Below are 26,012 nucleotides of genomic sequence, written 5' to 3'. Positions count from 1 at the left end.
ACACAATATTAAGATTAAACCCCTGTTTTCTCCTTAGACTTGAGATTAAGTGTACTTTCAGGCACTCAGTTAAAGTAAGTTGCTTATAGTTCCAGAGGTAACTGATTCCCTTAGTGATTTTATTCCATTGCTCATTCAAACCTTTTCCTTATTAGCTGGATCGAACGTGTCCTTTGAGCTGTTTCATTATCTTGGTAAAACAGTGTTTATAGGTATAGCCCAAACTCAGTCTCATTCTCTGCAGCCAGACAGACCACACTGTCATTTTCTTCTGTCACTTTCAGTTTACTTGACAGAAAGGGCTGAAGCAGAAGAACTTAAATTAGTTATAAATCACAAAAACACTTCTTCGGATTGGGATTCCACCAGAGCTTCATTAAGCTACTCCTTAGGAAAATTGAAGCAAAATAATAAAGCAGAAGTGTGGAAGAGCATGTCGATCGAATAGCCACAGTGTTTTGAAATCACAGGGAACAGGCACTTGCACCTTTTGGAATAGTTTTCTGTTATGGAACGATGCTCACCATAGGCACCATGGTGCTTATCTATACATATCTCAAGTTCTGTAAAAAAAATGGCAAATAGGAAAGTCTTCAGGATGAGAAACATGCAAAAATAGTAATTATTATAGCTTCCATTTATTTATTGCTTACTGTGTGCCAAGAAGTATGCTGAGGACCTTGTAAGCATATAAATTCTACCCTCATAGCAACTTTATAAAGCCATGGATATTACCCTAATTTTTAAAGATGAAGGAACAAGACATGGGAGGAGGCTGAGCAGCTCACCCAAAGACATAGCTGCTTGTGGAATACTGGAACCCAGACTTCTAAACAAAGCACATTCTCTTAACCACTGTGCATACTACTTCCTAATAATATCAGTAACCACTATCATTTATTAATGGTCACACAGAGCCTAGGAGTTATACTGGGTTCTACAAATAGTAACTTCATTTTACAGAATCCTTATAAGAACTGTGCAAGAGGAGTGGTATAGTTATCTTTTTTTACAGGTGATGAAAATAAAGTTCAAAGAATTAAATAACTTGTCCAAGCTCACACAGGCAATAAATTTTAGAACTGGTGTTCAAGCCAGGCCTGTCTGGCTTTAAAACCTATTTCTACTTTTAACAGTGTCTGGCTGCCTCATTATGTATCAGGTTATTGCTTAAGAACTAAGAGATAGCACTGAAATCAGTATGGTTTTTAGATAGAAGCTCTTAAATTTTAAATTGTGATTCATTTAGTAGAAATTAATATATATTAAACCTTAACTAAGAGAATGACTATGTTCTGTACTAACAGGAAATATGACAACTTGATTTATAATATGTACATTCCTATCATAAATATAATGTAGATATTCCTTTCATATATGTAAAACCAATTTGGTTTTGTAGCAAAATTCATTATTTTAAAATGGGAGTTAATTTGATAATGACATCCTCTACTTTTAACAGTGTCTGGCTGCCTCATTATGTATCAGGTTATTGCTTAAGAACTAAGAGATAGCACTGAAATCAGTATGGTTTTTAGATAGAAGCTCTTAAATTTTAAATTGTGATTCATTTAGTAGAAATTAATATATATTAAACCTTAACTAAGAGAATGACTATGTTCTGTACTAACAGGAAATATGACAACTTGATTTAAATATGTACATTCCTATCATAAATATAATGTAGATATTCCTTTCATATATGTAAAACCAATTTGGTTTTGTAGCAAAATTCATTATTTTAAAATGGGAGTTAATTTGATAATGACATCCTCCGGCATGCTGCCATGACTGATCTGCTTTACTCTTTCTCCTGAGAGCTGATACTTTCCCGAAGGAAAACTCAAAACTCAGTTCTGTGAATCTGTAGATTACATGTATTGAATAATCCCCTGCATAATCAGTTCCATAAGAGCCAAGTTATGGATATCGAGTCACAATCCATTAATAGTTCTATTGTAATAGGAAAATATCTGTAAAATAGCCGTCATGTGTTTTATTTTTCAACCTTTTACTGGAGCCATGTGCCCTCTGGCCTTAGAACATCTTCTAACCCACCAAAGAAGAACAGAGAATGGAATTGTGGGATGATGACTGGAACTGAAGTATGTGCCGTTGAGAATGAGAAGGATAGATAATAAAGAATCCACAAGAAAAATAATCTATAAATATACTTTAAATCTATTATTTTGGAGGCCACAGACTAACATATAAATTATTTGGGTATTCCAGTTGCTATGCAAATAAAGTAAAAAGAAGTAAAATAATAGAATTGCTCTGCAGTTGCAGCCTGTACCACTCTCACGTACTTTACTGAACAGAGATCGAAAAACACTTTAACTTGTATTAATTAATTGTCAGTCTATTTCTCAATCTTAGTGTCTGAACAAACTAAATCTAAAGAATCAGGTTAGATGGAAGCCACTTGCTCTCCCATACAGGCCGAAGTGTAAGAGTATTTTCACAAAATGCAAACTGTTGGAGGCAAAAAATATATACAGACCTGCAATTGAGAAAGATTGATTTTCATAGAGCTATTTATTTGGAAAATGTTTTAGATTTTTATTGAAACAGACTAAGGAAGAGACTAGGAAAAAAGTAACACTAGAGACCAGCGGAGGAGAAGCTGGAGATAGGGCATCTTGTAATGCCATCTTGCAGTGTTTTCCAGTGGAGTCTCAGATACACTTAGAATTGCCAGTAACTGGTGTCTGGTTGATTGCTTGCCACCGCAGGTGATTCTGAATTGCTGTGAGGGAGGAACACCCAAGGAGACAATAGAAAATTTGTTGCACAGAATGTCTGAAGAGAAGACCCTGACTGCTGAGAGTTTGGTAAAACTCCTCCAGGCTGTGAAGAAGACATTCCCGAACTTGGGCCTTCTGCTGGAGAATTTGCAGAAACTAGCCACTTTGCCTGGCACCACAGGTATTAGTTAATTGTTGACTCTCTGGACTGGAACCACTCCTACATAAAATTAAAACACCCTTTCTAGTTCCATGCTGGGGAGATAAGATAATGTTAAGAAATGCTATTGCAAAACAGAAACTGGCTGTCACAAATCAATGATTCTCAGTATTTCTGGAGTTAAGATCTGATATCCGAGAATTACTCTTCTCCATTAAGCTCCCTCATAATGTTTCAGTGATGCAGGGTGTGTTACACTGTGGCTTCCCTAGGGCTGTCATGTGTCACCTGTGAATGCCTACGGAGCAGACGGGCTCACAAGGCTTTGACAAGTTATGTTGACAAATGTGAGCAGCAAAAACTCAAATCTTGACTTCCCCATCCCACTTGAGTGCTGTTTGGTTCCAGTAGTCCCACAATTAACACCTCTCGTGTCCATTCATTTTGGAGCAATGAGTCCATATCCCATTCCTTAGAAAAACTCCAACTCTAGCCAGTACTCCCTGATCCCAGAGCATTTGAGACTAGATGGTTTTCAGAAAAAGCATATTTGGGTAATGAAAGGACTTTTTTTTTTAGCTTATAAAAGTCACATATATGAACTTGAACAGTTTGAAAAATTAGGAAGAAAACAACCTAAAATCCTACCACTTGATTATATCAATATTCACACATTGACATTTTATCTGTCCCATTGTTTTTATAATGTTAAGATACTCTACCATATTTTATAATTTTATAATTTTTCCTGTTTAACAGGATAACATAAATATTCTCCACATTACAAAAACCTCCTTATAATCCCATTTTTTGAGAAGGCTGTGTAGTTTTCCATCATAAGTATGAGTATGACATATGACTCATGCCCTTGTGTGGGGGCACATGTAGCATCATGGTTAAGACTCTCAAGACCACCTGATTTTGCATCCCGACTCGTTTTGTAGCTATATGACCGTAAGCAAGTGACTTAAGCTTTCCGACCCTCATTCTCGCCACTGTGAAATGAAGGTAAGAATGGTACATGTCACATTCGTTTTTGTGGCTACTATGACATAATACATGCATAGTGCCTAGCACATCATAGGCACTCAGTAAATACTGTTATTATCTTCATCATCATCATCATTACCACAAGTTATACAGTGACAGATACCTTGGTACGTAGATTTTTTTTTTTTTTTTTGCCTTCAGATCATTTCTTGAGGTTAGATTCCCAGCAGTACACTTACTGTTCCAAAGGAGAATACATTTTAAAATAACTGCAAAGCTAAGGGAAATGCCTGATGGTGTTGATTTTTTCTTTCTTTCAAATAAATATGACCTCTTAAAAGAGAGTACCTTGCAGATTGGCTCAAAGGGCATATAAACAGAAGAACAGTGGGTCACCTTCACTGCCACAGTCTTGACTCATGACTCATGCCTGCCTGCATTTTGGACCACCACATGGTTCCTTTACCTCAGGCTTGATGACTAACACCCCTTGAATCTGTACATCTGAATCTCTTACAAGTGCAGCCTTCTAATTACTCTCCCGTTGAGTAATCGCTAGCTTCTACCACCGGACGCTAACTTTGAAAGGCTTAGTGGTTTTGTGACCCTAAAGCACCGAGTGATTAAGTGTCGACCGAAAGAGATCATACTCATGTGTATGAGGCCCCAAGCCAGGAGCTGAACGTACTCTCCAGCGGAGACAGAGCTCTTGGCTGATCTCTCTTCCTCTCTCGCTTGTAACTCCCCTGGTCTTCTGTAGGAGAAGCCCTTAAGGAGGTTTCGTTCCAGTGAACATTATTGTTTTTGCCATTATCCTTACAGTCCAAGCAAGCCCTGAGAATTATGGGACTGAGCTATTGAGACGGTATCACGAAAACCTCTCTGAGATTTTCACAGACAACCAGATGTTACTGAAAATGATCCCAAATATGAAGAGGTTAGCCCCTGGAGAAAGAGAGGTAAGAGGGAGAAAAAAAGGGAGGGAGAGGGTCAAATGAGGTAGTAGGAAAAATGATGTGTGTATATATATATAAAAATATATATATTTTATATAAATATATACATACAGCCATGTTGAGAACTGCTAAGGGATTAGTAGAAAAAAAAGAAGATGATTCAGTTTTTATGGCAAGTAGGATAGTTGTAATTTCTGCATTAATAAGGAAAGGCATTCAAAAGGAGTATAGAACTTTGTTGTATATAGAAATCTCTCAGGTTGAGAGAGGTGTAGGATGTTGAAAAACTCCTCTGCAGAAATACGTTCCCTGTAACCCAGTACTCAGACTTACAGCTCTGTGGCTGGGCAGGCGGCTAGAAAGTCCCTTATGTGTTTGTGCTGCATCTTGAAGGTCATGGAGAAGCTTGTGAAACGTGACTCTGGTTCGGGTGGTTTCAGTTCTTTGCTGTCAGCAGTTTTAGAAAAGCAGACTCTCTCTGCAACCGCCATTTGGCAACTGCTGCTGGTGGCTCAGGAGACAAAGAACTGCCCGTTGAACCTGCTCTTGGAGGAAATACGAAGGGAGCCTGGTGCCGACGCTTTCTTCCAGGCAGGTAGGTGACCCGGCCTCTGTCATAGCTTTGCTCCCACTAGAGATTATTGTCAGGCTTCCCAGAAAACAGAAAGAACTCTCGGATGGTAGTCTTCCACAACCCTACCATTGCAAGTAAGGACTGGCAATTTTGTTCAAGAGGATAAACCTTTTTAAATAAAATATGTAGTAAGTATTCTAAGCTTATACCAGTAATTATACTCTGGATGCAGTGCTTTTTGCCATTTTCCTCAATCCCAACGCCAGGTAGGAGATAGGTGAAGTATATTCTCATTATGAAGAGCCAAGTTGAGAAAAGGTGAAGGGAAAAAATGGTGCTCGTCGTTTTACTACTGAATTTTCAATCTCCCTTTCTTTCAGTGACTGCCCCAGAAAGTGCTGCCTTAGAAACCATGCTGAGGCATCACAAATTGATCCTAGAGGCCATCCAACACAGGCTTGAAGTCAAGGGCTTTGCCTCAGAGGAAGAGCACCTAACAGAGACTGTGAAAGAGGTATGGTGGGAATATAAAAAAAAAAAACACTTTATTTTAGAGAGTTTGACAGAGTTGGTGCCTGGGACTGCCTCAGTCCTAAGGGAAGAACCAACTCCTGCTGTGTGCTGAGCCCTCTGCAGTTCACAATACTTTTGCTCTTTTAATCTTCCCAAGGCTAAGTGGCAGATGATGTCTTCCACATTTTACAGCTAAGGGAACTGAGGCTCCAAAGGGTCTAGGATGCTCCAACTGGTCAGAGATGAAGCCAATATTTGAACCCAAGTTCATGCGACTCACACCTAGATTTATTCCACTTGTCTAAAACCTTGGTAAACTCAAAAGGAGCCATGATACTGTTCTCTAACATGTTTTAAGAAGCAATTTCTTATAGAGGAAGGAAAGAAAAATGGTCTTATTACATGCTCCATTCTGGCTTTTAGAAAGAGCCAAGATAAACATAGAACAAAGCTTTTGCCCATATGGGGTAGCAAATAGTGCCAACTCATTTTCTGTAAGGCTTCTCACAGTGTGGCCAGCATCCCAGAAAAACCAGGTGGAGACTGGGAGAGAATTAATGGATGTCCAGTCCAGGAGCATGTGCAGCTTGAGTAGGGAAGAATTATAAAGGAACATAAAATTAAACTACAGATTCACCTTTAGTGCCTTTTGATCCAAGGAGGTGTGGAAGATGTGCAGAGGGCTGGTTTCTAACTGTTCACACAGGTGAAAGCCCCACCTTAGTCTGACTCTCAGATGGGAAGAAGATGGCACTCATTTCTGTGGGCTTCAGAGGAAGGATTCATCTGCTAGACTCTCTCCAGCATACCACATACTTCAGAGATGGGGCTTCTGCAATTGATCGGTTTTAGCCTCATTAATTAGTCTCATGCCTGCCTCCAGGGACATCAGGTTTATTTAGATAGACTTGAAAAGAGCAGAAATAAAATGTCTTCCAAAATGAAAATTCCATTTGGCCATCTGTGGATGGTTTAGCTTTATTTTCTCAGTGTTCTGACTCTTTCTGCTGATAGCTTTAACATTCTAAAAGAGGACGGCTTTGAAATAATATTCTTGGCCTCTTTAAAGCCCCTATTTGAACCTTCTTTAAAAAGCTGAGTTTCTTTATGAAAGAAAATGGTGTTTAAAGGGTACATCTAAGTATCAAAAATGTGAAGCCGGTGATCATGCAGAATTACTTCCAGACATTGAGACAATTATATATTATGAAAAATTATTTTGATCTTCAAGACAAAAACATTAACAACCAAATCCTACAGTTTTCCAAGCTTTTAATATTAAGATGTAGAAAAGTTCTTTGGTTTCTGAGAAGATATTTCTCATAAAAAATGCTTAATGCTTCCTTGCACATTCATCTTCACATGTGCCTCCTTTTTCTTTATTCTGTTACTTTCCCTATTCTTTGGGAAAGAGGGCTCTCCACTACATTTATCACAAGAAATGTAAACTTGTTATGGATATGGAGCAATGCCTTCCTGAAGTTAGCTTTTTTTAAAAATTGTAAACCATATAGAAAATCTGATATTAACCACAAACCTTTCTCTCTTGGTGTTCATTTAGATTTTGAGCATTTCCTGTGAAACAGCCAGCCCTCAAGTACTCCTGAGAGCAATGCTGAGCAGAGCCAAGGAAAAAGCCATCTCAGCTGTGGAGATATGTCACCTCCTGTGCGGCATCCACAGATCTTTCCCAGGCCTGCAGCCTGTCATGCAAGAGCTAGCATTCGCTGGTGAGAAAAGGGGTGAGGTGGGGGCCTCTCGGGCCCCCAGGTGGTTTCCTTGTTGGAGAGAAGAGGCAGCAGGTCATAGGAGTTAATTTATTGCTACCTTATTTATTTTATATGCTTTCAGTACTTAGAATAGTCACAAACATAGACATAAAATGATGCTCTTTATGTAAATCAGAAAGTAAAGATGGTAGTGATAATGCTTCAGAGTTTTATGAGGGTCTCAAGTAGTCTACATTCTCCTCTTAAGAAGAAAAGTTAGAAAGCAAAGTAGACACAGAGAATTCCCAGAGCCATGAGATTTCTCTCCTCTGCAGGTTTTCTTACTCAGGAAAATGGAGAGAAGGAAAGATGGAAGGTAAGTAATAAATTTCACCTTGAAGCCAACAACAAAGCAGATGAAAAGGCAGCTGAGCCCGCTGAGGAAGACTGCCAGTCTGGAAAACAGAAAGATCAAGGAGAGACCAGTTCCTTGCCAGAACAACAAGAGAAGGATGCTTCTGCCTCCCCAGACTCTGCCAAGAAGAGCTTCATCTGTAAGGCCTGTGACAAAAGCTTCCATTTCTACTGCCGCCTAAAGGTGCACATGAAGCGCTGCCGGGTGGCCAGGAGCAAACAGGTGCAGTGTAAGGAGTGTAACGAGACCAAGGATTCTAAGAAAGAGCTGGAGAAACATCAGCTGGAGGCCCATGGTGCAGGTGGAGAGCCTGAGGTCCCCAAGAAGAAGAAAAAGAGGCTTCCAGTGACATGTGATCTCTGTGGAAGAGAATTTGCTCATGCCTCAGGTACTTTCAAGAAGGCAAAGTAGTCGAGGATAATTCTGGATATTGTAATTTGGATTCCAGGCCTGGCCTCTAGTTTTTTGCAGTAAGAGCCGTGGATGGTTTAGAAATTAGAGCCATTTCCTACAGAGGCAGGGTAATGTTTGGAGAAGAGCATGAGCTTTGGGATCAGCTCTTTGAACTTTAATTTCTCATCTGTTAACCATCTACTTTTTCAGATTATAGAGATAATAGATAATCTTCTATTTAAGATAATAGAGCTGAACACCTCGTACAGTGCCTACAGTAGAGTTAGTACTCAGTGAATCGTGGCCGTTAGCATTCACAACGATAACCAGCTCCTTAATAACTGACTCTTAGGCCTCCATGCATCATCTGTTTCTTGATAATGAACAAGAGTCATGGAGGCCATGGGATGCAGAGTCAGAATTATTTTCTCTTGCCCCAGATGTTGGATAAACCTAACGAAACATAAAAGTTGAGTTTTGTTTTACCCTTTTGGGGTGACTGGGTCCTCTTTAAGAGAGAGAGAGATTGGATGGGAAAGGTAAACCCCAGATACTTCATACCTAATTAAACCATGAATGGGACCGAGGTGACTTTTGGGGCAGATGGGCAGCATGGGTATGAGATGAGCAGCTATGTGAAGTCAGAGCGAGCATAGCCCAGCGTCCTGTGGTTCATACTGTGCTTCCTCTTGAGGCCTGGACTGAGACAGTGCTATGTGATGTATCCTCATGCTGGCTCCATGACACTGATTACGAGTATCTCTCTGGTCCCTGGCATGGCTTCCCTAGGCATGCAGTACCACAAACTGACTGAGCACTTTGACGAGAAGCCTTTCTCCTGTGAAGAGTGTGGGGCAAAGTTTGCAGCCAATTCTACCCTGAAGAACCACCTTCGCCTTCACACTGGGGACCGCCCGTTCATGTGCAAGCACTGCCTCATGACCTTCACCCAGGCCTCCGCCCTGGCTTACCACACCAAGAAGAAGCACTCAGAAGGTAAGGCATGGGGAATTTCTTCATTTCTCCTGCAGCCTTTAACCGCGTGAGCTGCCTAAAACCCCACTTGGAATCAGTCATGGTATATGTATCTCAAGAGGATTAAAAACAAAACAGAACGTAATAAGGTCTCTAGGCACACAGATGACTAGCAATACGCTTGTGCACAGGCATGTAAAATGCTATGGTGAGAATTTCTGAAGAGAGACTTGAGTAACATAGTGTTACGACCTTATAGTTATAGAATTTACATAAAGCCAGGAATTCCTTGGACTTTGAGGTGGAGTTTAAGCATGAGAAGCACCTTGGTTGAGCACCTCCTGTGGATTGGGCAGTGGCAGGTGCCGAGAGACTAAGCTGGAATTCCCGTGTTCACAGCGCTGATGGTCTCGAGTGTCTGGTGTAGACACAGTGACAGTGTGGCATCATCAGTGGTGTAATGTGGAATAAGACCAGGGAGTTGGGAAGAATGAAGTAGGGGTTTCTAGTCCAGGGGAGGGAAGGAGCCTTGTCAGGGAAGACTGCTCCGAGGATTCTGTGTATAGTTTGGAGCATTTATGTGTAGGTAATAATGCCATCATCACCTCACCTGGATGTTTTTGTTGCCTCCTAACTGGCTTCCTTCCCTCACCCTTTCTCTGAACAGTGTTCTCAATACACAGACTCAAGTGATCCTTTTGAAACTAAACTATAGTCTACGGCAGTGCCACCCTGAACAAGCCCAATCCCGTCTGATCTTGGAAGCTAAGCAGGGTTGGGCCTGGTTAGTACTTGGATGGGAGACCACCTAGGAAGAACAGGTGCTATAGGCGTAAAAAAGTAAAAAAATAAGGGATTGTAAGCTGACAAGGTCCTTGCAACCTGTAAGGTCAATCAAGGGTTGTCTCGCCAAAAAAAGAAAAAGAAACTATATCCTGTCGCTTCTCTGCTCAAAACCCTACAAAGGCTTGTCACCTGTAAAACTGAAGGCCTTAGCAGACCCTCGTGATCAAGTTCCTTGTGATCAAGTCCCCTGATGATCTCTGACCATCTCTGACTTCCCGCCCCTCAGCCGCTCTGCTCTACCCACTGCAGCCTCCTGGCGAGGCCTCCGACTTGCAGTTCCCTGCCACGGGACCCGTGTCCTCGCCCTCCCCTCTGCTCGGAATGCTTTCCCTTCAGACCCCTCCGTGCTTCACTTCCTCACCTCTTCAAGTGTGCTCACACTCCCTCTCCTGCACGAGTCCTCTCCTGACCACCCTGTATAAAATCTCAGCCACCCAGTCCCAGTCCCCTGCCTCAGTTTCCTCCATAGTGGTTATCATGATATATTATCTACCTATTATTTGGTAGTCCCCCGCCCCCCGTTGGAATGCAAGCTTCATGAGAGTAGAGCTGTTTGTCTTTTTTTTTTTCCCATCTGTGGAACTCAGAAGAGTACTTAGCAATAGTAGGCCCTCAGTAAACATTTACTGATTAAATGAGTTTCTCGAGCCCTATCCTAGGCACTGAGGATAGTGTAACTATACACGCCCTGCTCTCATGGAGCTTACGTCCCAACGGGTACAATAGACCCTAAAATAATGAATGTGGAATATAAACTCAGATTGTGCTCTTGCTATAAAGAAAAATAAAGCAGGGTAACCAGCAAGAGAATGACAGGGTTGGGGGTGGGGCACTATGTTATATCAGAGAAGGTCTCTGAGAGATGAGATTTGAGTAGAAACCTGAAGACGTGGGAGATGGGACCAGAGGAAGCTCTAAGAGGAAAGCACCCTAAGTGCAGAATGAACCTGAGCTGTTTGAGAGACCAGAAAAAACTAAAAGGGGCCAAAGCAGGGTAAATGAGGGAAGGGTTTTGAGAGATGAAGTCACAGAGGACACCAAAGGCCACATCTTGCAGAGTCTTATAAGCCAAAGTAGGACTTCAATTCTTATGTGAACTGTGCTAGTTTCTATGGCTGCTGTAAAAAATTACCATAAATAGTGGCTTAAAACAACACAATATATTATCTTACTGCTTTGGAAGTTAAAAGTCCAAAATGGGTCTTACGAGGCGAAAACCAGTTTTGGCAGTGTGTGCGCCTTCTGGAGGCTCATCCCTTGCCTTTCCCAACTCGTAGAGGTTGCCCGCGCTCCTTGGCCCACAGCGGCTCCACTCCTGCCTCTGCATCTGTCATCACGCCTCCTCCTTTGACTCTTCTTTCTCATCTCAGCATCCTTAGCTTAATCTCATCTACAAAGTCCCTTTGCCACATAAGGTAACAATATTCACAAGTTTCAGGGGATGTGACATGGACATCTTTGGGGCCATTATTCTGGCTACCACAGGAAGCTATAGGAAAGATTTGAGCCAAGGAGTGATAGGATCTGATTTACATTTTTTAAAGTTAATTCTGTCCACTCCGGACAATGGATTATAGGTAATAAGGCAAGACTATAGTATAAACAGAGAGACAGGAGGCATTGCAAGTAGTCTAGTGTAGAGGTTGACAGAACTGTCAACTAGAGTTGTGCTGGGCGGGGTGTGAAAAATGGTTATGTTCGGGTCTATATTGTTGAAAGTGGAAGTAACAGGACTGCTGATGGGTTCTGGATGAGGGATGTGAGGGAGAAGAGAATTAAGGATGGCTGTGGAGTTTTTGGCGTGAGCAACTGGGTGAACGATGCTGCCCGAAGTGGGGAAAATTGGAGCGAGAGGATAGGTAGAGAATCTGGAGCTCCGTTTTGGATATGATAAATTTAAGATGCCTATTGGACCTCCAGGTAGAGAAGGAGAGTAATAGGCAGTTGGATATAGAAGTCTGGCGTTCTGGGGAAAGCTGGGAGCTGGAGACATAAATGTGGGTACTTGTAGTGTGCAGATGGGATACAAGGCTCTGAGATAAGATCATCTAGAAAGCGAGGATTCAGAAGAGGGCCAAGGACTAAGTCTGGGGCTTCTCAATAACATTAACTCTTGACTTAAGAAGCCCTTTTTTTCTAACAGAATCTTATTTCAAAGCCAACTATGTAAAAACGAAAATGAGGTTGACTGCCGTAGTTTAAGTAGGCCGTAGGACTTGGGAGGTCTGGGCCCTCGCCTCACTGATTTCCCTGCTTTTCTTTTGGTCCATAAGGGAACTTGGAGGTACAGTTGGTGTAGCGTTTTTTACAAGTGCCAGTTTCCCAGACTTGCCCTTTACCATATTTTCTAACAGTCTCTGTCAGTCTGGTCATTATATTCTCATCATGTGAATGAGAAAATAGAGAAGCCAAGTGGTTCGTAATAACTGTAGAGAGTCACTGGGGGAAGGCTTTCGTTTTTCTCTAATCCATGTCTCTCGCCTTTATGTGCAGTTGCAGTTCTGCACTGAATGAATATGTTTCCAGGGCTCCAGACTGGGGTGTTTCTGGGCACAAGGGTATCTCTGTTTCCTGGGAGTGGAATGAGCTCTTCCATTCTTGTGGTGTCCTGGTTAACAGATGGGTAATCTTGCGTGATAAGAACTCTGTCCTTATTGCTCAGGGTAGGGAGACCACACTGACACCCTGTCTGTTTAATCAGCTGTGTTTGTGAGGTATCGTCTGATAGGATGGCTCACATCTCTCACTCAGTGTATTACAAATTGCCTGATGTTTTACTGTTATGTTGCAAATTGTATTTCCAGGCCTTAGAGTGTGATTTTCTTTAGGAGTGCCATAAATGTTTAGTGCTGGCTCTAATAAACTCATGTATATTTCCAGGAAAAATGTATGCATGCCAGTACTGTGATGCTGTGTTTGCCCAGTCCATCGAGCTGTCCCGCCATGTGAGGACCCATACCGGGGACAAGCCATATGTCTGCAGGGACTGTGGCAAGGGCTTCCGACAAGCCAATGGCCTCTCCATCCACCTGCACACCTTTCACAGTATGTACTGAGGTTTTGGATGTCGGGCACTCAGCACCAGGCCTGGCCCTGAGAAGACTTGTAACAATCACAACCGAATTGTCACTTCACCAGAGCTGGGCCCCATTCACCGCCTTCCCCTCACGGTTCTGCTAAACCTAAAGTCCCTCATTTCTATTTCAAGAGAAATCCCATTTCAACATGTCATTGTACGATGCCTATTTCTCTGTCCAGACTACTATTTTGTCTTCCTCTTTAGCTCACCTGGCCCTGTTTGGCTGAAGGAGGCAAATTATGTTTGAAGGAAAGAGCCTCTGTAACAGACAGGCTCGCTGAGCTCCAGAATATTCTCATTAGTCTATTGAGCTTCTGTTTTCTACTCGTGCCCTCCTTCCCCGCTCTATCTTATGGTCATACCCGCCTTCTCCCAGAGGAGCCACCTGGACACTCTCTGAGTTAATCCATCGTAAGTGGTCCCTGGTCACACTCCCTTAAAAGCCTTCTGCCAAGATTCTCTTACAAATGTCATTGTATTCACTCAGTTAATGGGGTCTGCCCCCATCTTTCTCCCCTTCTACTAGAACTGATACAGACAAAAATACACTTCTACTGAACACACACGCACAAGAAGGAAGAGGAACTTCGTGATTCCCCAGTACATCATCAGGAGCTGGCCATGTGACACCTGGCTGGCCACCTCACATTTTCAGCAGCTGCTGTTGCTGCAGCAGGAGCACAGCACAGCAGGGGGTTAAGAGCTTGGACTCTGAAATCACACAGGCCCGGATTTGCGTCTTGACCTTGCCATTTACTTCCTTGAGACCTTAAACAAATTCCTTTACCTACCCTAAGCCTCTTAGGCCTCTTCTGTAAACTTAAAGGAAATAATCACGCCAGCACCTTGGATCGTTGTGAACATGAAGTGAGCTATCACATGTAAAGCATGAAGCTCCATATCTGACACACAAAAAAATGCTCAATAAATGCCAGAAAGTGTGACAAGAACAACCCCTTCGGGTGTCATTTTCCAGCATCAAACCCTGTCTTTCTTGCATGCCATGCACCATGCACACCCTTCTTCCTTCCTCCTCTCCCCACGCCTGTTCCCCATACACCAGTTTCTACGTTTTGGCAAAGGCAGTGCCTGCGCTTCATGTCAGCGCATTCAAATTTCCCACCAGCCAGCTGGCAAAGGACTTTGCCAGTGCTCCTGTGTGCCTAGCACATGGCTGGACACTGGGCAATGCAGAAAGAATATAAAGTGCCACCCTCTCCACCCTGCAAGGAGTTTACAAGATTGTCCAAAAAAATTCCATTGCAGTAGACTTCCAGATGAGTGAGATCGGCTTGGATCCAGTGCCTCCATTTTGATATCCTCTCGACCCTTTTAAATGACATTCTGCTTTAGTCTCCTTTTCCCAGTAGCTTTATATAGAAGTCAGGAATGGGAAGACATCAGTTTTCACAATGGAGAGGACCCGAAACATTTTGCCATGACTTAGAGCAGGGGCCCCCATTCCCCAGGCCGTGGACCTGTACTGGTCCGTGGCCTGTTAGGAACCAGGCCACACAGCAGGAGGTGAACAGCTTGCGAGGGAGCAGAGCTTCATCTGTATTTGCAGCCGCTCCCTAGAGCTAACATCACCGCCTCAGCTCCACCTCAGATCATCAGGCATTAGATTCTCCTAGGAGCACCAGTCCTGGTGCCAAAAAGGTCGGGAACCACTGCCTTAGGGTATATCGTTGACAGCAGGCCCAGCATCCAAGTCCCTCTCTGACTTCCTTACCTGTTTCATAGGAGCCCATCACTGCTTATGGAGAACTACTTCATAGTATCTGAAAAGACAGTGTAAAAACCAAGATTTTAAGAGCTCATGTCCACAGGGAAACTAGTTAATGATACCGAGTACTGCTGCATGTCAGAATTCCTGATTAATCTGAATCACTGCACATATAAGATTGGCTCATGGGCTGTACCTTTCTTGTGGGCAAAGGGTTTTATTATTAAAACATTTTGCTTTCTGTTGTTTTCAGAAAGACTGAAGTTCCCTGCCATAGGGATGGCAAATATATTCTTCATCAGTGCTAGTTCTTATTTTTGAGATCCCACTGAAGAATTGGCTCATCCAATTAAGCATGTAGCTCAGAGAATGGCCTTGGGAGTGAAAGCTGGGATTGTGACCTACTTCAGCCATTTCCTGCTTGTGTTCTTGGGCACGCCACCAGCCTTGATTTTCCTCATCTATAAAATAGGACTGGTAGTAGAACCTATTCATAGGACTATTGGAAGGACTAAGTGGGTTAATAAATATGAGGCACTTAGAAGGTGCCTGTCATATGGCACTCTTTAAACATTACCTATGAAAGTATTTTTATTATTGAATCTAAAGTGGGATGCAGGGAGGCATTCCTCCTGTCATTCGTATGACTGACAACAAAAGAAGTAGTGGTACTCTGGGGAATGTGTTGGAAATCTCTATAGAGAATTGGAAAACAAAATGCCCACTGCAAGCAAGGGAAGAGGAAGAGCAAGAGCGATACACCCTGTAAAGTAAAATGGAATTTAACGTGTAGATGTAAAATGCGGAATTGAGGTGAACTATTTGACACTGCCGAAGTGATTAATTTAGAAGCCTCGGAGGAGTCCCACCTCCTAGGATGAAGGCAGGGGGTAGTCAGGTGATCGCTGCACTGACTTCTGGTCTTTGAAGTCTGTGACCTTATATGACCTCTAAATAGAATCTTGTATATGGAGCTGCACACAACAGCCCACACCTCACTGCTGCCTGTGTTGTTTTTTTTTCCCTCCACCCCTTCCTCTCATGGATGTCCCTCATGGAACCAGACATAGAAGATCCCTATGACTGCAAGAAATGCCGGATGAGCTTCCCCACACTGCAGGATCACCGCAAGCACATCCACGAGGTGCACTCCAAGGAGTACCACCCCTGCCCCACGTGCGGGAAGATCTTCAGCGCCCCTTCCATGCTGGAGCGGCACATGGTGACCCACGTTGGAGGCAAGCCCTTCAGCTGCGGGATCTGCAACAAGGCCTACCAGGTGACCTCAGCTTCCCCTGGGAGCCCTTTCCCTGTCCCTGACCCACTCTCCCTTTGGTCTTCCTTGATTCCCATTTTGTGTCTTGCGGAGCACATCTTGTCTCCAGGATATGATGATTTGGCCAATTCTCGTGAAGAATGCAGCTTGTAATAATTCAGATTCTCCGGGTGCCCTGGCCAGTCAGGCAGTGGGGGAGCTTAATTGGATCAGAGTTCTCACGCCTCTGAACTGATGCTGCTGGCCCCCTTGGGTGCTTACATTCCTTAGAACCTACTGACCCCATGTGTCAAAGGACATGAGAATAACAATAGGATGTGTAACACTGCCTGGAATTATCTTGTTTAGTACAATTTTTTTTATTTTTTATTTTGACTCCCAGAGAAGGGCTCTGCTTTTTTACCTTAGAATTTGAAATGTATTTAAAGTGAAACTGCATATAGAACTAAAAAAAAAAAATCACATCTGTGAGAAACTCTAAGCCCACAGAGAAAAGAATGGTCTTTGCTGGCCTCTGTAGATTTGGGTATAGAGGAGGAGCCAGCAGTTAATTTCAGTTTAACAAAAATTGAGAATTAACTTTGTGCCAAAACTTGTGTTGTAAGGTTACTGTTACAGAACTGAGACCTGGGCTTGGTCTCTAGGAAACCGTAGAATTGTCGGGAGAGTATCCCGATGCTTCTCTGAACCCAGGAGGGAGGGGGACACTTGCTTATGGAATAGGGACATTGTGCACCTCGGTTCCTCATGTTTCTCTGCCGCACCCCTGGGCCTCGGGGAAGCAGTGAGGTTGATACAGCTCGGTGGTGAAAAACAGATGCTCTAGTCATTTGGAAGGTCAGGATTTGAATCCTGGTCCTACTATTTACTAATCGTGTGACCCTGGGCATATCATCTAACCTTTATGTCTCAGCTTCTGTCTCACTGGGAAGATTCTAACTCCTCCCTCACAGGCTTGTTGTGAGGAGCGAGTTTCTCTGCTGAGCCCTGCTTGTTAGCAGCCTCTCAGGAGACACCAGGTATCTTATTCCCACAGACACTAGCCTCCCTCACATCAGCTTGCTGGAACATTGTATGACCTAACACTTACCAAATTCCTTGCAGCAATTGTCTGGTTTGTGGTACCACAATCGAACCCACCATCCTGATGTGTTTGCTGCTCAGAACCATCGATCTTCAAAGTTCTCGTCACTCCAGTGCAACTCCTGTGACAAAACCTTTTCCAATACCATTGAACATAAGAAGCACATCAAAGCGGAGCATGCAGGTGAAGTTGGGATGCCGTAGACAAGGGAGGGTGAGCTGATGAGTGGTAGTGGCTTGATGACACAGCATCCTGGGTTCTATCCCCAAATCCTGATTTCCAGTGCTAGAGTGTGGTGTGCTGTGGCAATTACTTTTGTTCTGCCCCAGCACACCTGAAGGATGCCACGCTGGTCCATCCGGAACAATAGCTTGAGTGGCAGTGGTACTGAAACTCAGAGACCTAGGGCAGTGTAAGCTCCTACCAGCCCCTGAGTGAGTCATGGGAAAGGTAGCAGTTTTGGTAGCAGATAGGCCTGGGTGCAAATTCTGATTCCAGCACTCATCAGCTGCATGACCTTGGCAAGTGACTTCTCTTTTCTGAGTCTGTTTTCTCTTCACAATGGTCATTATTAATACATACCTTGCAGATAGACTTGGGGATAATCACAATAGCCAGCAATTATGAAGCAGTTCCTGGTTTCAAGGCGCTATACTCTATACTCCACATGTGTTTGTCATTTAATTCTCACCATGACCCTGTTTGCATCCAGGTAGTCTGGATCCAGATCTGGGGTCTTTACCACTAGGTTGTACTAATATATCAATGGGGTAAGGTTCCTGGCAGTCGGTAGATGCTTTTCTGAGTGTTAGCCATCACTCCCACCCCAGCCCTGTTATTCTCCAGACTTAGCCATGTTTTTGTCCTTTCCTCATGTGGTTTGCAGATATGAAGTTCCATGAATGTGACCAGTGTAAGGAGCTCTTCCCCACGCCAGCTTTGCTGCAGGTTCACATCAAGTGCCAGCATTCAGGTCAGTGCCCGCAGAGATGCTGTTGAGCTGCACTGCCCAGTGTGAATCTCCTCTCCACCACTCACAGCCCCACAACAACCCAGGCTAAGTAACTTGTGCCTCAGTGTCCTCATCTATGAAATGGGAACAATTGCAGTTCCTACCTCATCGGGTAACTGAGAATTGAATATGCTAGTAAACAGAAAACACTTAGCACCTGGCATCAGTAAGCATCCCTAAGCATTACCCACGATTATCACTGCTGCTGCTGTATTTCATCAAGTCTAAAATGCCAGTTATAAAATACAGCTTTTAATGAACCATTAAGAAAGAAAAATTACTGCCAATTAAACTATGCTTTCTTATCACTTAGAATTTATAGGTTATTCTAAGTGCTGCTTTGGACTTAATTTGACACAGCTTTTTATGCACTCCTGTGCACATACATTAAAAGGAATACAGAAGAAATAAATATTAAGGTAAGAATCCAGCTTCTCAGAGCAGCTTTCGATTTAGATTGTCAACACATGTGTTGTCCTACATGGTGTTGTCCTCTGCCATCAAGAGCACGGGTGATGGAGCACATAACGAGGCCGCTGGTTTTAGTCTCAAGCACCATATGAAACTAGTCCACTTTTAATTCCTGTTTGGGGAATGTCCAAATGTTCCGAACATCCACGCCTCGTCTCGTCTCTCCTAAACCTTTGGGTCTCTGTCCATTAATGGTGTGCACTGCTCCCGTCTTAGGCGTTTCCTTCCACGCCACGGACACGTTCTGCAGGCCTCGATGCTGCCGGACTCCACCAGGTGTCGGTGCTCACACGTGCACGGTCATTGACGATTATCCCCAAATGGCCGCAGCAGTCGTAAGATGTCGTTGAATCCATTTCAGAGACTTTAAAATGTACTTCTTAGAACTGATGAAAATGCAGTGTCATCAGCATCATTATCTACAGTCGAATGAATACCAGGCTTCAGCAGAGGCAGATGTAGCCTGAATCCAGTGCTCCTGAAGCCGTGGCTTCAGGGAAGCCTGGGTCCCCCAGAACCTGGATCTGCCTTTAGGCCTTTGGGCCCCAGTCCTCGTTGCTCCTTCCTGTTCCCACTCCCTACTCTTGCTTCTCTCTGTCGTCCCCCCACAGCCCATCCCTTCTGTCTCTCCTCCTCCAGGGTCACAGCCATTCAGGTGCCTGTACTGCGCGGCCACTTTCCGCTTCCCTGGAGCACTGCAGCACCACGTCACCACGGAGCACTTCAAGCAGTCGGAGAGCACCTTCCCCTGTGAGCTCTGCGGGGAGCTCTTCACCTCCCAGGCCCAGCTGGAGGGCCACTTGGAAGCCGAACACCCAAAGGTGACAGGCAGTGAAACCCAAGCAGCATCTTCGCAGATGGTGCAGGTGACTTAGGGGCCACCAGACACGAGGGGGCTGTCACGGGCTTCCTAAGGCTTTTCTAAACGCAGCTGTCACTACCCCAGCCTTTTCCTCTGCAGCTCTCAGAGGGCTTGTCAGCAATGCTTTTATCAGCAGGAGGACCTGTAAGAGTCTCTCTGGACCACTTACCACGCAGAACAGGAAAGACTAGTGTCCTGGTGGCCACATGCGAGATGGTCCCTGGGTAGTCGGAGCTTAGAACAAGAATTTCCAAAAGCTGAATGACCTTGGCTTCTCCTCCCAGTTCACACACTTCCCCACCTCCTGTGAGAGTTACGGGAAAGCTCAGAGAAGGGTGGACGGCCTTTTGTTGAGGACACTTTCATTTGAAACACTTGAATTGCTCCTCCAGGCTGGGCACAGGACACGTGTAGACATGTCGGGCCTCTGCCTTTACTGGGATGGAAAGCCGGTTCTCCTGATGCTTCAAGGCTAAGCTTGCTCCAGCCTTGTGTCTCTCTGTGTCTCTCGTCCTCTTTACTGCTCTTCCTGTCCTCTGCAGAGAGGGTGGGCGAAGAAGGAAAAGCAGCGCCCTTCTGTTGATTGGCAGTGATTTGTGAGCGGACTGGAGAGGAACTCCAGACTGATTGTGTGTCCCACTGTCCAGCCTCCTGGAGCAGTCCTTTATAAACCACGTTCTCCAGCCTTGTGGGGAGCAGAGGGCAAGTCAGGCGGGTGGGCCTCTGGGCGATACTCTTGCTGCCATATCAAGCAAAGTGGCTCTGCTTTGAGCTTTTTCATATATTCAGATTCTTGGTAAGATGTTCTTTGCAGGGAAAAAGATTCCATTGCTAAAAGAAAGAAAACGTGCTTTGGAAACTACTCTCCTCGATGATTTTTGATGGAACATCACAGTTGGTCTCTTTACTCCCGGCAGCGCGGAGACGTGGCTGAGCTTGGCTTCCCCGCTGCTGCCTGCACACATCTAGTGTTCTTCTCCCTATTCCTGGCCGGTTCTCAAGAGCCAGGGTGCCTGTGCCCTCTGCGGGCTCTCTGGTTTGAAAATATCGGGGACATCAAGCTGCCCTGATATCCACAGGTCAGAAGCATCAACTTAGAGGTTCAGGCAGGAACTGGGTGGATTTACCCACTGAGATATGAAGGTCATCTTTAACGGATGATGCAGATATGACAGGTGTGTATGGCCTGTGAAGGAGAGGAGGTGCCTGCCTTGCCGCCCTGCAGATATGACAGGTGTGTATGGCCTGTGAAGGAGAGAAGGAGGTGCCTGCCTTGCCGCCCTAGTGAGCCAAACGAGTGAGTTGACAGAAGCCACATTTCGTCTTCCTGTTCTTCCTCCTATAACCATTAGCTCTGTGGCCATGTAGCCACCAGGGAAGTTCTTAGCCTGATCAAGGTCCAGAGATGCCATCTTTGGCAAGGGGAGGCTTCTGCTAAATCATTCCAGTTTCCATGGTTCATGCGTGAGAATAACCACCTTCCGTAGCATTCCTTTCACATGGCACTTACCTCTGCAGTGTTGTCCTCGAGACAGGAAAACCCAGTGTGAGAAACTGCGCCAGTGCTCGCTGATGTAATCATAGAGTCCAGGCACCCTGAGACGGCATACTGAGCTAAATTACAGCAATTTAGCACACAGAGTTATTTAAATTGTTTGTCTGCCTTCTCTTTTGCATCACTGGTGTGTTAGATTTGCCTCTTCCCATTAGGCACATGTAATTGCTCTCCTCAGGTGAAAACATAAATACCATCATTACAGCATGAGATGAAAACCATGTAAATTCTGGGGAGCTAAGTGTGGACACTGCCCAGAGCAGCCTCACGGTCTTTCCCTTTCAGGTGATCCAAACCCCAGAGCCGGCAGCCTCAACGGAGCAGGTGATCACTTTGGAGGAGACACAGCTCGCTGGTTCACAGGTGTTCGTGACCTTGCCAGATTCACAGACATCTCAGACCAGCTCTGAGCTCGTGGCGGTGACCGTGGAGGATCTGCTGGATGGCACCGTGACCCTGATCTGTGGTGAGGCCAAGTGAGTGGCTGCCCATCCAGTGGAGGGGTCCTGCGTTTGCAGCAGAGAGAACGCTCCACAGCTCACCCTTTGCCATCCACCCCAGACTACCCTGAGTGGTGAGCATCTTAGTCTTGCACCAACCAAAATGGTCTCACTTGGAAAACAGATGGAAGAAGCGACATTGTTCTCACAGAACCAGCAATGTCCGAGTCGTTAACGCTGACACCACCGCCCTCCATAGCAGGCAGGCCTACTTCCCCAGAGGCCTGCTGCTGTGGCCTCTGTGACACTGGCCATCTCCAAGTAGAGAGAGCTTCAGAAAGTCTGAAAGAGCAGCGAGATGGGAGCTGGGGACCAGGGTAACTGTGTGCTGTGCCGGCAGTTCTCAGTGTGCCGAGTGGCAGAAGTGGGACCGTGACCCACAGACTGGGCCTGCAACACTGCCATTGCCTTCTGGCCATTTAAAAATGAGAGAAAAGCACCAACGGACCATCCAGGGACCTCCAGCCTGAGCACACTTGGCCCTCCCCTCACTTCTGTCATCCTCCCAGCAGCTTTGATCATCCAACCCCCCCACCCCCCATGGTGGCAGTAGGACAGGTAGCAGCGCATTAATGCCCGAAGGCCTCATTTCCGTGCCGAGTCCCACCTCGTCAGTACAGTCAGCCCTTCTGAAAACGAAGCCTTTGGAACGTTTCTGCTGGGAGTGTTCAGTGTGGCCATCCCGCTAAAAAGACACTCCCTGCCTTTCCATGATACTCAACGGTGTTCCGTACCTGAGGCCAGTTCCTGCAGCCTTCCCACATTATCCTCATCCTCTTCCCCTCATCAAAGCCCACAACTTCTACCTGACCAGGAGGCCTTGCCCCCTCCCTCGGAGCATATAATAAAGCTGAAGAACCCGCGCCAGATGGAGTAGTGCTCTGACTGCCCCTGGCTCTGTCTCCTGCCACCGTCGTCCAGGCCAGTGCGTGGCCTGCTGTCTGAGCTCTTGCAGACTGCCACCGCTACTGCAGGTCAGTGATCCTTTGGAGTCTGAATTTCACAAAGCTTTTTTATCTTCAATTCCTAACATATAATCTGATAATTAATGGTTTGTGGAATCCATTATGAAGTGCAATTAGATGGACGTAGGTTCCTGCCGTTTGAAGGGAATGACTAGCATTTATCTTCCTTTCCTTGAAGCCTGGTAAGTGCAGCGTTTACATGCTGGCAGGGCTTCCTGCCACATTGCGTGGCTTCACCCCCTGCGGAAGGTAGTGTCCAGTGTGATCACTGGTTCTCACGCTGTATAGGCAGGCAGAAGACTAGCTCACCCCTTTTCTCCAAGTACGTCCCCAGGTACAGGCAGGATTGGGGGGTCGATTTTGGTCATGGTCTGGACTTTTATTGCCACACACTGCTACAAGGGCAGAAGGTGGGTCCTTAGTACTGGCTGGTATGCTTGCTGGCCGGCCCTCCAGCTCTGTGTAATCAGCGAGTTCCAGCTTGAGCCAGCTTACCCAGGTGGCCACTCCTTCTTCCAGTGTGTCCTCATTTTGATATGCAAATCACTTGAGCTTGTCAGCTCAGGGATCTTTGTTCTGAAGTAAATGAAGTTTTCAAAGGCATGTCAGCCTCAGAAGCCAAAAACTGACCAGAAGATGGTGCTCAAACCTTTAAGACTTCGCCTCCACACGAAGCCCTCACTTCTTGTGCCAAGGCTGCCTCTCTGTCTTAAGGCTTTTCAGTCCTGGGAGCTGTCAGACCAGGAGAGCTCTTGATCTGCACGTGGTGAACTGGAGCTGGATCTCCCCCGACAGTAGATGAAACCTGCCGAAAGAGAGTGGAGTGGCCTGTGCTCACAGGGCCTTGAGGCCAAGCCCAGCAGATGAGAATGTAGCTCCTCAAGAGCCATGGCTGTGGCTGGAAACTGCAGTGTCATCAAAACTTCTAACAGCCAAAACACAAAATAAATAAAAAATTAACTGTCGAGGGCCCATAGGGGAAAGTGATTTTTCTTTTTAAAGTCTTCTGAATAAAGAAAGCTCTAAGTTTTAAATCCAAGTTTCAGATCCTTTCAAGTACTAAGAAACCCTCTCTCAGGTTTCTGACGGACCCAGATTGTGACATGACACGCGTTTTCTTCAGACTCACCAGTCTAGCAGCTCTGCTGTGCTCAGAGCAAACGGAAGTCGAACTTGCTGCTGGGTAGACTCTTGCCCATGGCCCACTCGTCATAGGGCGTGAACCCTGTGCTCATTCCAGTCAGGAATGAGGGAAGGTCCATCTTGAATTTAGTCTTTCCTCTGAGTGGACCTTTGAAATTTGCTACATTGGCGATGATCTTACAGTGTTACTCTCTAGAGACTCCCAAGTGTGGATTTTATTGTAGGAAGACTTTTTCTAGCTCTACTTGGCCATTTTTTTCTTTTCTCCCACTTCTGCCCAAGAGACCTTCTGAACTGCTGCCACAGAAGACATTGTCATCATGGCCTCCTGAGTCCGCATCACTTGCTTCAGTATGGCAGTGGTGTTCTCTTAGCTTCGTTGCCATGGCGGCTGTCCTGTAGCCTCTAGGCTGAACCCTAGGGCACTACGGTGATATGGAGGAGTCTCTGGGCTTCTCAGAATACTTAACTCTGTTCAGTGAGACCCCAAACCTCAGCTCCCAGAGCTCATGAAACAGCTGGTGAGGTGGGAATGGCAGGCAGATTCCACGCTGGAGTCTAGTTCTTTGTGAGTGATGGCAGTCACGTATGGAACAGGACTCGCCCTTCCCAGGTAAGTAAGAGAGCAAATAGATGATTGACGAGCAAGCATTGCCATAGGAGGATGGGACTGTCCGAGTACATGAGCAGAATCTGGGACCAGCAGGGCAGCACAGGGCCAGAGACGAAGGTCTCGTTTGTTTTATAAAGCCCATCTCTTCTCTCTCAGAAGCTTTATGTTTGGAAAACTTCTAGCCCAGCGCATACTGCAGTCTGCAGTATGGATTCTGGGTTCCCCCGGCGATTCCAGTCTCTGACTCGCCCCTCCCACTGACCACAGAACACAAATCACCCTCATCCCCCAGGGAAGAGCTCTGGTAGGCTGGAGGCTGAAATGAGATCGAGTCCAACTGGGATGAATGGGGCGAATGTCACCTAATGGTCCAAATCAGGAGATGAGGTGGGCCCTAAGACTTTCTCCTTCACCCCAGGTGATGTTGCTGATGACTTATTAATGAGGTAGGAGGGATGTGCCTTTAAATCTCACGTGCCTAAGGTCTATGAATTGACTAAGGGATGGAAGAAGCTGCTCACCTTACGTCGAATGGTTCTTACAAGCAATATTTCTTTTAAATTGGGGCTATAAAGTTGGGCAGTGATAGGAAAAATGCTGGCATGTTTTAATCAGTCCTCCCAAAGGAAGAATTCAGCGGCCCAGCCCTACTCAGCTTCTCCCAGGTATTCCAGGGACACTCAGGAGGGAGAGAGAAAATGGGAGTAAGAGGAAGACTTGGGGTTGAAGGGAATGTGAAGGCAAATTGGTAATTGTTGCCATGGAAAACACTGGGGCTGGTAGGACTTGGGCCAGAAGCTCAGGAAACTCACCTATGACTCGACTTGTAACTAAGAGAAGCTGTCTGTACTTTGGGGATTATGTTGCTGAGAAAAAAGTATCCCCTGGGCTAACCGAATTTAGATCTCTTCCAAATCACAGAAATGGTTATCGTTTCCCTTGCCTGGGCCAGCCTCTCCTGCTACCGCCCGTGGTCAGGACAACTAGCCAGCACACGATGCTGTATAAATTGGATTACAAAACATTATTTGTGTCCACCTTGCACTATTCTATATAAATAAAATATGTACTTTGAAAAAAAATGATTTTGTGTGAGTTTCAAATGGACTGTGATGAAACAGACCTGTTTTCTTTTTGGCTCTGGGCAGCTGTTGAACAGGCCTCGTAGGCCTGGTTTCCTAGGAACTATTGTGTATCTTCAGGCCGTGTAGCATGGAGGGGGTAAGGGGCGCTCTCCTGTCCTATGGGAGTCTGGTTTCCTGAACCCTCTTTCCCAGGGAGCAAGTGCGGTGCAGTGTTGCAGAGACAGGCTTTGGTGTCAGACTTGGGCACGTCCCAGCTATGCCACGTTCTGACTGTGTGACCTCAGGTGGGATACTTAGCCTCTCCGAGCTCCCTCTTCCAACACCCATCTGTAAATGGGGGAAATTATTATGTTTACTTCACAG

At 45.3% G+C, this 26,012-nt stretch overlaps 1 protein-coding gene and 1 pseudogene across 3 annotated transcripts in view; both read left to right on the top strand.

The window, feature by feature from the left end:
• Nucleotides 1-25,649, top strand: part of ZBTB40 (zinc finger and BTB domain containing 40) — a 65,405-nt gene extending 39,756 nt beyond the window's left edge. For 2 of the 3 annotated variants that reach the window (XM_015598881.2, XM_006924468.3), the window contains exons 6-18: nt 2,736-2,928; nt 4,720-4,856; nt 5,247-5,448; nt 5,808-5,941; nt 7,502-7,670; nt 7,985-8,452; nt 9,247-9,453; nt 13,159-13,323; nt 16,148-16,362; nt 17,464-17,626; nt 18,330-18,416; nt 19,566-19,792; nt 21,629-25,649. In XM_015598881.2, the coding sequence (XP_015454367.1) occupies nt 2,736-2,928; nt 4,720-4,856; nt 5,247-5,448; nt 5,808-5,941; nt 7,502-7,670; nt 7,985-8,452; nt 9,247-9,453; nt 13,159-13,323; nt 16,148-16,362; nt 17,464-17,626; nt 18,330-18,416; nt 19,566-19,792; nt 21,629-21,823 (2,562 nt within the window). In that variant the 3' untranslated portion in view covers nt 21,824-25,649. The remainder of the gene's footprint in view (nt 1-2,735; nt 2,929-4,719; nt 4,857-5,246; nt 5,449-5,807; nt 5,942-7,501; nt 7,671-7,984; nt 8,453-9,246; nt 9,454-13,158; nt 13,324-16,147; nt 16,363-17,463; nt 17,627-18,329; nt 18,417-19,565; nt 19,793-21,628) is intronic. The other variant, XM_015598882.2, reaches the window with a different exon arrangement.
• Nucleotides 10,147-10,265, top strand: LOC112473085 (annotated as a pseudogene).
• Nucleotides 25,650-26,012: the final 363 nt, after the last annotated feature.

This window comes from Pteropus alecto, unplaced genomic scaffold (genome assembly GCF_000325575.1).
Source record: "Pteropus alecto unplaced genomic scaffold, ASM32557v1 scaffold39, whole genome shotgun sequence".
In the NCBI taxonomy this organism is placed as follows: Eukaryota; Metazoa; Chordata; class Mammalia; order Chiroptera; family Pteropodidae; genus Pteropus; species Pteropus alecto.
The sequence above is the reverse complement of the archived record's forward strand: the minus strand, read 5'-3'. Positions and strand labels throughout refer to the sequence as shown.